Source organism: Notolepis coatsorum (genome assembly GCF_963971535.1).
Source record: "Notolepis coatsorum genome assembly, chromosome: 14".
In the NCBI taxonomy this organism is placed as follows: Eukaryota; Metazoa; Chordata; class Actinopteri; order Aulopiformes; family Paralepididae; genus Notolepis; species Notolepis coatsorum.
In genome coordinates this window covers 55207427-55218707 of record NC_140178.1, presented here as the reverse complement: position 1 = coordinate 55218707, position 11281 = coordinate 55207427, and the positions used below count along the sequence as shown (strand labels likewise).

Here is an 11281-nt window from a genome sequence, read left to right as displayed (position 1 = left end):
TGGGCACAGCATATTTAATGTGTAGCCTATGCCCTATGTCATAGCACATTACATATTTCTGTACTCATGTACATACATATATCTTATAATGTATATCTATATACAATAATATAACACATAATGTGTATTTCTGTACAATAATTATATTGGGTGGGCCTGTTTATATCTGTAATATGCCGATGCCTGTTTGACACCAAAGATGACAACAAGGCTTTTATTTTTAAGCGTGTTACCCGGAAGTAAAAATACGGGAAACCCCTTGCCTGTCCGGGTCTCTCTTCCTTCTCAAGTGTTAGCTTAGGGTACTTGCTGGTTAACGAAAAAAAAATACAAACGTAAAACCTGCCACATCGCGGTTTCTTGGAGGCGTTAGCAAGCCGCCGTCTGTCCAGAAGATGTCAAAAATACAGCTGCTTAGAGTACTTGTCAACGATCGTCTATCTGCAGCCGCAGAGGAGATATTTGATGCTGTTGAAAAGACGATAGCAGGGTACGAGGAGGAGATGTTCCGTTCAAAACAGGAGATTCGTCGGCAACGCAGACTGCTCAATGCGGTTTATAAACCAGACATAAAACTAAGCAAGCTATCAGGTTTGTGAATAATAACATTTGGGGTTTATTTATAGATTGTCATAAAACGTGTGGAACACTTGTTTGTCTGGAATAGATCCAACTCGCGGTTACTTGGCACCTCCAGTCCTCACAGCGCCCACCTTTCACATTTAAGTCTCTGATAATTGACAGTCAGGATTGCTGTGACAATCGTATATAAAGTATACTAAATTACATTACAAAATAGTAAAACATGTATGTTCTAGTCATTTGCAAATGGGCCTGGCACACAACACGGGCCTTTCCGGGAGAAAGATACCCGCCCAAAGATCCATTGTTTACCAAGATATTCAACACTGCAAAAGCTTATATTTTTTTTTTATTCTCCTGCACACAAGATGGCGTATGCAACTGTAGTGATACATTGGTGATTGTTTATGCATGCTGCAGAACATAAAACGTTGAGATGTACGAGTACGACACAGCAGCAGTTTTCCATGGAATTCAATAGGCGCATAATAAGTAGGGATAAGAAATTAAGGCATGTCCCAAACGTATAAGCCTGAAGCAGAAGCATGATGATAGCAAAGCTTGAGTGGTAACTCTGGACTCTTGCCTCAAAGTGATTTCAAGTGTCAGACCTGACATTTATGGTGGGGGGGGGGGGGGGGGGGGGGTTGGGTAGGTGGGGTGGGGGAACTGTACAACTGTACAAGCAAAACTGTACATTGGAATATCGACGACACCTTACTTGGTCCCAAGAAGACTGTCTTGTGTATTATTGGGTTAGGACATTTACTGTACATTTACAGGGGCCAGTTTCGAATTGCAGTCTCCCGTAGGTGCTCTTTGAGAGTGGTTTTGAAAGTGGGTAGTGATTCAGTCCTTTACAGTTTTGGGTAGGGCGTTCCACATTGATGTGGCATAATTGCGAAACGTGTTTAGTCCCTTGTTTGAGCCGAATGGGTTTAACATGATTTGTGGAGCTCCCTCTGGTGTTGTGGTCGTGGTATTCACTGACCTTTGGGAAGTATTAACATGGGTACCTTAGTCGTGTAGTGTATCTTGTAGACCAGGCCCATTGCAAGTTGCTGTACTCTGTCGTCTACTCTAAGCCATCCTAGGTAGTCAAAGTGGGCAGGGGTGAGGTGGGTTCTAGGAGTAAGGTCAAGTAGTAGTCTGACCAGTTTGTTTTGTGATGTTTGTAATCTTGTTTTTAGAGCCTTTGAGGTGCTTTGGTACCATGAGGTGCAAGCATAGTCGTAGTACCCTTGAATGAGTGCTCCTGCCAGAGTCTTCAGGGTATTCTTGTTTACCAGAGAGGAGATCCGGTACACGAATCTAGTTCGTTGGTTGACTTTTTTGATTACATTGGATGCCATTTTGTCACAGGAAAGATTTGCCTCTAGGATGGAATTTCATCTTTCCTTGTGACAATATTGTAAGTCACCCACTGTAACTGAGAAGCCGTCGGTCTTGCTGAGTTTGTTATTTGATCAGAAGAGAATGGACTCTTGTTTTACCCAGGTGTAATGATAGTTTATCAGCGAGCCAGGTGCAGATTCTGCCGAGTTTTTTTTAACCTGTAACTTGTTCTTGTCAGAGACCAGCAGGGCTGAGTCGTCTGCGAACAAGAACAAGTTGCAGTCACAAGCTGACGACATGTCATTTGCATAAATTAGGAACAGTAGCGGTCCTAGTATGCTTCCTTGTGGAACACCACAGCTCACTGAAGGGGGCGGGGGGGGGGGGATAGAGTACCGTTTACCTCCACCTAGGGCTGGGCGATATGGCCAAAAACGTTATCGCGATAAAATTATTTTCATATAACTCGATATCGATAATTGTCGTCGATATAATGTCTGTCAAGTTTAATTAACTTCTTATGCCCGGCGGCGATAGACGGGCTATTAATAGCATAGATATATAATGGACTTGTTTTGCTGCTGCGAATATTGACGTCGTCATCAGTCCGCGCACGTTAGCAGTTAGCCGACAAGCGGAGTATCTCATGACAGACAATGTACTAAATATTACCCTAAAATACTCTCTTCCGCCCCAATATATTGAAACGACGTCCACTGTATACCCCACACTACTATAAACGTGGCCTCAGAATTCACGACACACACATACTCGGCACGTAAATATATAAAATAGTGCCGCGCAAGCTAGTTATCCTAGCCAGCCTGTTGTGTCTAAGCGGTGTATTCCATGACAATGTAATAAATATTACCCTAAAATACTCTCTTCCGCCCCAATATATTGAAACGACGTCCACTGTATACCCCACACTACTATAAACGTGGCCTCAGAATTCACGCCACACACATACTTGGCACGTAAATATATAAAATAGTGCCGTGCAAGCTAGTTATCCTAGCCAGCCTTGTTTACTACTAGAGTCCTACCTCTACCCAGAGGTGCACCGCGGGTCTCCTTCACTGTCGGCCATCTCCTTCACTGATTGATTGTTAGTGCGTGTGCTGATATCCAAGCTTGGAAAATCGATATATCGAAACTTTGCGACCACGTTTCATGTTTATTTCGAGGAAATAATTTATCGCGATAGTTATCGTTATCGTTTTATCGCCCAGCCCTACCTCCACCATCTGTTCTCTCCCCTCAAGGTAGGATTGCATCCAGCTCAGCGTTTCCGTTAGCCGGTAATTACCGGTATTTGACCGGCAAAATCTGTTGAAGTCCGACATATTTAATCTCTCCGGTCTTAATGTCCGGTGAAAATAATTCCCTCTAAGCACAATTTGATTATTTAAATTGTATTAAAATAGGCTAAAATTAAATAGCCTATGCGATGAACGAAACAATCATTACATTTGTTTCATCGTTGCTTCTAATAATGACAACGACGTTGTCAGCGAGAGCTTAGTGCTGGGTTTGCGAATGCATGTGCAGCTGCAGATAGAGCCAAAAAACAGCTGAATCTGCTGCTCTGCATCGACATACTCTCGCAAATAAGTCGTTGGGAGGTGGAGAGAGAGAGAGTCGTCACCAGTGATGCCGGTAACGCGTTACTAAGTAACGCGTTATTGTAATCTGATTACTTTTCCCCGAAAATAGTAATCTAACGCGTTAATCTTTAAAAGCCAGTAATCTGATTGCAGTTACTTGTCCAAGTGGCTGTGCGTTACTATTTCGTTACTATCTCATCATAAATTCATAATGCAGGCGGAATGCAGTATTTTATTTCGTTTTCGACAGTCAAAAATAAATTTTTTAGCTGTTTTTCTTATTTGGGAGTGACGTGGTGTGGCAGTGAAAGGGTTACACAAGAATGTGTCCCGCGGCGTGACTGGACTCTCTGTCTGTGAGTGACTCTGCTTTGGCCCAATCACATTCCCCATCCACAGTCTGCGAATCAGAGGCAGAGTATGGCGGGTCTTCACAGCACGTCATGTGACATATGCGCCAATCGTGTGACAGCAGGGCTCCGTTGCATTCGTCTGAGAATTCCACCCCAAAACGCTTACAGGAAGAAAAAACGCGGCTTATTATTATTACCGAGGCGCGCGGCTTATTATATTATTAAAACAGCTACTTGTGGGCACTCATAAAAACACCGTGGTCTACAAGTTGTTTAGCGAGAGGATGGTGGTAATGTGCTTCAATAGAACAATGGATCAATGCCATGTCAAAACTCGGCTCCGCTGATCTGAAGGGCTCCGCAGTACACACACAGACACACGCGCGCGCGCGCACACACGGGATCGCAGCAGCCACACACACATTTCCACTGTCCAATAGACAAGCGCCCTTTTCGACCGCGTGACATTGTTCAGAAGGTCTCGGTCCGCCTCTGTGTGAAAGCAGGCGAACCAAATGAAGAATGCAACAATGTTGCAACTTCACCCCCAGAACCGCACCGAGTCCACCAAAACTATATGTGAAAGCGACCTAAACGTAAATACTGTCTACCGCTAAAAACAGCACATCCAATTGCATTGAAAGCATCTGGAATCACAACACTACGACGCTTCGACTAGGTACAGGAGGACTCGGAGGCCAGCCAAACAGCAAAAGAGAGAGATTGTTTCTTTCCCTATTGATTAATGTATATTTGATGGTGGCAGAGCAAAAGCTCTTATTTGCCAGATTTACAGTTAATTTACATGTTAAAGAGAGACTGATTGTATGTTTATAGAGATACATTTATAAAAACAATTTAATAGTTACAGTTGATATAATTGAATAGTTCAGCCTGCATTTGTTAGATGTGAATGGATACACTGGTTTTGTAAAACCACTGGCTGGCTGCTCTAATGCTGTGAGCATCATAGACTGTTGCTTTACCATACTTGATGGTACAGAAGCTGAAGCACTAGTTTAACAATTTATGTTATGTGCAGAGAAACAAGTTAAAAACAATTTATGCACTTTCAATAAAGCGTTTAAAAAAAAACTGGTGGGGGAACGACGACGACTTCGTAACCTAGTTACTTTCAAAGTAACTAAGTTACTCTGATAATCAAGTAATCAGTAAAGTAACTTGGATTACTTTTTAAAGGAGTAATCAGTAATCGGATTACTTTTACAAGTAATCTGTGGCATCACTGGTCGTCACGCAAACCCACGATAATGTTGCCGTCTCTCTCTGCCAAATTTCTCAGTTCTTCGCTTGATATAATTAATACAAATGTCCAATATAACGGAATTCGTTAGCTCATAAAAATGTAATTATAACTAGTGCTGTCTTAAATACTTCGAAGCTTCAAAGCTTCGTTCGATGGCACAAGCTTCGAACATTAAAAAAAAATCGAAGTTTAAATTTTTTTTTATTAATTTTGTTTCAATTTTTTTTTTCTTCAAATTTTAAATTTTTACTTCGGTGTGTGTGTGTGTGTGTGTGCATGGGGCCATTGGGTGGGGCCGGGGGACAAATACACTGGAGGAAAGTAACCCAGCTCAGCACTGCCCAAATTATATCATCACTATTGCCTGTTTGAAGGATATCATCCTCAAACACATATACACCACCTACACGCCTATTCTCAGTCCTTGCCCCACAATGGTGGAATGAACTACCCACCCCAGTTAGGACAGCCGAATCCCATCCAATCTTTAGCCGTCGACTAAAGACGCACTTCTTCAACCATTATCTGAAATAAAATTTTAAAAATAAAATAAAAAAAATCTTAACCCTAACTAACCTTACTGTCATGCACTTGTCCTAATAAACTAACTTACACTGTAACACGCAACACTTTGATGAATATTGTTACTCAGCTGATAGAGTTGTATCCTTCCTGATGACCTGTCGTACAGAACTTGTAAGTCGCTTTGGATAAAAGCGTCAGCTAAATGACTAAATGTAAATGTGAATGTAAATGCCTTGTAGAATTCCACACATAAGAAAGAAAGATACTGGGATGAATAAACAAAATAGGAAATAAAATGTAGAAATGCATGCAATACATAAATAAATATGAATCTCCATATATGAAATAGAACGTTTAGATAAGGTGCTACTGAGATGTTTTGGTGAGTTCTTTGTTTTTTTGTGGAAGTAGCCCTTCTTAAAAATGCATGAACATTCACTGATAATTGGTCTGTAGTGGAGTCTATAAGGTCTACATTGCCGGACCATGTAGAATCCGGACCTTGTAGACTGACATAATTCTGTGCATAGTTTAGTCTACACAGGCCATATTTCAAATAATCAAAATCTTACTTCATTCATCTTAAACATTCTTGATTTGGGGGATTGGTAGTTTATATAAAAGAAGCCGTGAAGCCAGACCAGCACTCTCAGGTTCAAAATTTAATGGCAGCCTGAAACAAACATGTTTCGGAATTATGTATTCCTTCTTCAGTGTTATAGCTTTTTTTATATAATACTTAATGGGATTTCAGCACCCAGTGTCGTATCTTGAGAGCGCGGTCTAACTTGACAGGGGATTGGTAGTTCCCATGAAATCTGAAGTTGTTCAAATGACAACAGCGATCCACCTTGAATTAAATCACACTGTGTTGGCTGCGTCACAGTCACGAAAGGGGCTACTTAATTAATTAATCCAATCCACTTTATTTATAGAGCACATTTAAAAACAACAAAGTTTACCAAAGTGCTGTACAAGTCCCACAACATAAGATAAAAAAAAAGCCCTTGTGTGTGTGTGTGTGTGTGTGCGCGCGCGCGCAGTCAGGGGGAAGGAAGAAAAAATGTAAAAATAAAATTGCAAATAATCAATCAATCAATCCGCGATTTTATTTTGTTCTACAATGACTCATGACCCATCAATTAAATCATCCAACATTGTTTAAAGGACTAAGACATTCGCCGTGACAGAATCGCTTTATATTTAGTCGTTATGACGCTATCAACATATCCATTTGTTAAAGATTATTGTCCGCCATCTTGTTTTCTCCGAAGAATCCGCACGGCAGAGTGATGTGATTCGGTTGTGGGCGGGTCCTGGGACCAGGAGCGTGGATTGTGCCCTATACATACGTGTAAATGGACTGTTTCAGCCAATCAGAATCGAGAAATTTGCATGCCGTTGTATAAGAGCCTTTAAAGTCAACTATCATATAGGCCTGAGACTTGATTCCCAGAACAATTTATTTCATTGTCTTCAGCAATGGAGTGGCCGTCATCAACGTCACTTTCCATGTTGATGCTGTCTTTGGCTACTGAAGTGTGTCCCCTGACATTACATCCCAACTGAACATCATGTTGTATTAGGAAACATGTTAGCCCATGGAAGCGAAATGCGCTATGAATGAATGCCATTTCGTGGGGCCTTAAAACTGTTGGTCCTCTTGACCCACCCATGTAAACCCTGTTCTCTGTAAACGTGTGCGACCAAAGTTAACCGGGATGGAACCTTGTTTATCACCAATCAACACACAAACTAAATAGTTGATGGGTATTTTGGGTAATTTTGTATAGGCCTGCCCTGCATTTGGACACACTCTCTGTGATGGGATGCATGCAGATGCCTAGGTTAGATAACACATGGGGAAATTAGAGACCTAGGGGCAAGAAAGAAAATCATCAATCAGTTTTCAGTTTCAACACACACTGTTGAACAGACATTAGATTTTTTCTTGAATTTTCAATTCTGTATTGAAATCCTTACAACTCTAGTAATATGACATCAGAAATACACTACCCTTTCCCCCCTCAAAAGTCTTGTTCGTAGCTTTAAATGAGTGACGGGGAAAAAAAGCCAACTGCCATTTTGTTCCAAGCTAATTGATTTCTTCTCTTCCCTCCCTGCAGACCAACCTCAGCTCTCGCTGTCCGTCTGGGAAGAGGAGGAGTTCCCAGAGGAGCAGCAGCACTGTGAGCAGGAGTGGAGTCCAGGTCTGGACCAGGGGGACCAGGGGTACTCGCAGATCCACAAGAATAACGAGGAACTCTATAGCAGCCGGGGAGGAGAGCAGCTTCGAGGGCTGGAGGAAGATGGCACCATCAAATTCATATTCACTCCTCCGTATGTGAAAAACGAGCATGACCAAACTCAGCCCTCGTATTCAGCCCATGGAATGGGGGAGAGCGAGGATGACCCTGTTCCCAGCACCTCAACCCAGCAGATACAAACCAAGTGTGATGAAGAGGACCTCTCTTCGGACTGCTCTGCGGCTGAAAACCGAGACAGTGACGATGACGACTGGAAGGAGATCGGCCTGTACCAAACCGACGACAGCGACAGCAACGACGAAAAATGGAAGACGAGCGGGGAATCTCAGAGGAAGTCAAATAAAATGCCAATGGTGAAAAAAGAGAAATCCAGAATCAACTGTAAAGTGTGTGGGAAATCTTTTCACGCCATAGTCTCGTTAGTGAATCATATGGAGATTCACGCGAAGGACGTCTGCGGGGTGTGCGGCGAACACTGTGAGACTGAGGAGAGTTTTCAGCTTCACCTGAAAACCCACGTGAAAGCGGACGTGTGTAACATTTGTGGGAAGTGCTTTGGGGGCTCTCGCAGTTTGGAAATGCACATGAGAGTCCACACGGGGGAGAAACCATTCATTTGCAGTGAATGTGGCAAATCCTTCAATTGTCACCACAACCTGCGGCGGCACATTAGGATCCATACAGGTGAGAAGCCATACTCTTGCGGTGCGTGTGGCAAGTGCTTCAGCGACCACTCCACGTTGAAACGACATCTGGTGACTCATTTACAAGGGATACAGGCCGCTCAAGGGGTACTGTCCGACGACTGTCCGGCACCAGAGACCACGGACGACAGCGACGCCGTCAAGGGTGAAGTGCCGGCTTTTAAAAGGCACCAGACCCGCACCATCTGTGAAGTGTGTGGCAAAATGTTTCATTCCATGGTGTCTCTGGTGAATCACGCAAAGATTCATGCCACGGATCTCTGTGGCGTGTGCGGGACGCGTTTTGAGTCTGAAGAGGCTTTAAAAGTCCACCTCAAAAGTCACAAAAATGGAAAAGTCTGCGACATCTGCGGGAAGTGCTTCGACAGCCACGGCAGTCTGGAGATGCACATGCGGGTCCATACTGGGGAGAAGCCCTTCCTCTGCAGCGAGTGCGGAAAGTCCTTCAACTGTCGCCACAATATGATGCGGCACATGAGGACACACACGGGCGAGAAACCGTACCTCTGCAACGAGTGTGGCCGATGCTTCAGTGACCACTCAACGCTGAAGCAGCACGTCAGCACCCACACCGGGGAGAAACCGCATCGCTGCGATGTCTGCGGCAAAGGGTTCCACCGCAAAACCTATGTGAGACTTCACATGAAGAGTCACACGAGTGAAAAATGACCCTTTTCTTTTGTAAACGAAGCGACATACGTTACTTTATTTTGTCTCTGGATGTATCGCTTCATCGTTTTGGTCACACCGATATCCGTTAAAGTGGCTGCTCTGGCTTCGCGGATCTTACTAAACTGATGCAGAGGTGGTCAAGCTCACTTTGTGATCTGGAGTTCTGCATAGCCTGGACGAATCCGGTCACGTTTCTTTGGGCAATGTAAGAGATGAAGAAGGAAACCAGGGAAAAGGTCATGTGGACACAGATAACCTCTGAATCCTCACTCCTCTCTAGTGGCTTGTTGGAGGTCATCAGAATCAAGGTCAGCAGTAGGTGCTGCATGCCAGGGTTGTACTTCGTCAGAAAGCCGGGACCCTGGCGATTTATTTAAGATGCAGCTTAACACTGTGTGTCAATCTTTTCTACCCATAGCTGTGTAATAAACATTGTACTTTAAATGTGTGCCTATTCAAATGGTGAAGGTTTAGAGTATAGAGGGACTTGGGATATACCTGTGGTAGAACTGTTATTGCTATTGTCTTGCTCAGTTGTGTCTAATAAGTTGCTGGGTAAAGTTTTGGGTTGGTGCAATCAGTTACACAACTTTGATACATTTCTGAGCCATTTGTAAGAACTAGAGAACTAGTCAAAGAACCACCAAAAAGAAAATCCTAAGGAAAATGGGAAACGTTAATTCAGTATTTTGGTATTAATAACTTAATATCTGCAGATTCCTACCATGGCCATTTCTTTGATTGGATGGCCAATTCTTTTTTTAATTTAATTTTTCTCTCTGCTTTCAGAAAATGGCTTATTTTCAATGTACCTTGTCCTTGACTAACCATACACTCTCTGAATGCCCTGAGTCTCTCGCTACCGGGTATAAAGTTTCATGAGGCTATGATTATCGTAGATGTAATTTTTACGCTTCAAGTTTCAAGAAACATTGTCTTCATGACGAAAGAGCCACCCACTACGATTACTCGCATCATCACACATGAATTAAGCTGGTTTGCTGGATCCACAGGCACCTCTTTATTCACTTCACCGCCAGCTTTATTTTCTGAGTTCAGATGACCAGTGAGTTTGTAATTCCCCATATTGTATTCTGCCTCTTGAAAAGCATCAGTGAAATGGTGTGCTCATAGTGGAGGGTTAACTAGGGACAGTCCTGATCATAATTTTTAGTTGGTTTTTTATCTGTCATTTAATAGAGTAGAGCCCGACCGATACTGGATTTTTGGGGCCAATACTAGGAGTAAGGAGTAAAATATTCGGATATTTATATATTGGCCAATATTCTTCATTCATTCATTCACAGTGTAGGAATTACAACAGTTTCTACATGTGCTAAAAGTAATTAGACAAACTGTCACTTTTAATACTTGGTTGCAAATCCTTTGCAGCCTGAAGTCTGGAACCCATAGACATCACTAGATGCAGGATTTCGTCCCTGGTGATGCTCCACTAGGCCTCTACTGCAATTGTCTTCAGTTTCTGCTTGTTCTTGGAGAATATTTCCCTCCGTTTTGTCTCCAGCAAGTGAAATACATGCTCAATTGGATTCAGGTCAGGTAGTGATGCACGATATATCGGCCGCCGATATAATATCGGCCGATATGGCAGTTTTTTTACACATCGTATCGGTCCGATATCAAGATAGGGCCGATATTTAAAATAAAAAATAAAAAAAATAAAATCTTTTTACATGTTTTGGCCTTAAATAGTTTCAAAATATCAGTCATTTCTGAAAATAAGTTACAAAAGTAAAAAAAAAAAATCGTTTTGGAAAATAGCTCTTTATTTGATTATCATAAAAAAGTGTTTTCTATACAGAGATATCGACATCGGTAAATATCGGTATCGGCCAGAACAGCAATATTAATATCGGTTATCGGTATCGGCCACAATTTTCACATCGGTGCATCACTAAGTTCAGGTGATTGACTTGGCCATTGCATAACATTCCACTTCTTTGCCTTA

The 11281-nt window shown here is 42.5% G+C and overlaps 1 protein-coding gene across 1 annotated transcript; it reads left to right on the top strand.

The window, feature by feature from the left end:
• The first annotated feature begins 308 nt into the window (after positions 1–308).
• LOC311240040 (uncharacterized protein) lies at positions 309–10106 on the top strand. The gene is made up of 2 exons (XM_084328540.1): positions 309–591; positions 7796–10106. Exons 1-2 carry the CDS (start codon positions 396–398, stop codon positions 9307–9309), a joined length of 1710 nt encoding a protein of 569 aa, XP_084184666.1. The 5' UTR covers positions 309–395; the 3' UTR covers positions 9310–10106.
• Positions 10107–11281: the final 1175 nt, after the last annotated feature.

Excerpts from the sequence above, each read along its gene's own strand:
- LOC311240040 (XM_084328540.1), top strand. The coding sequence starts at position 396 with ATGTCAAAAATACAGCTGCTTAGAGTACTTGTCAACGATCGTCTATCT. Across the intron at positions 592-7,795 it reads AAAACTAAGCAAGCTATCAG|ACCAACCTCAGCTCTCGCTG; the intron begins GTTTGTGAATAA and ends CCCTCCCTGCAG.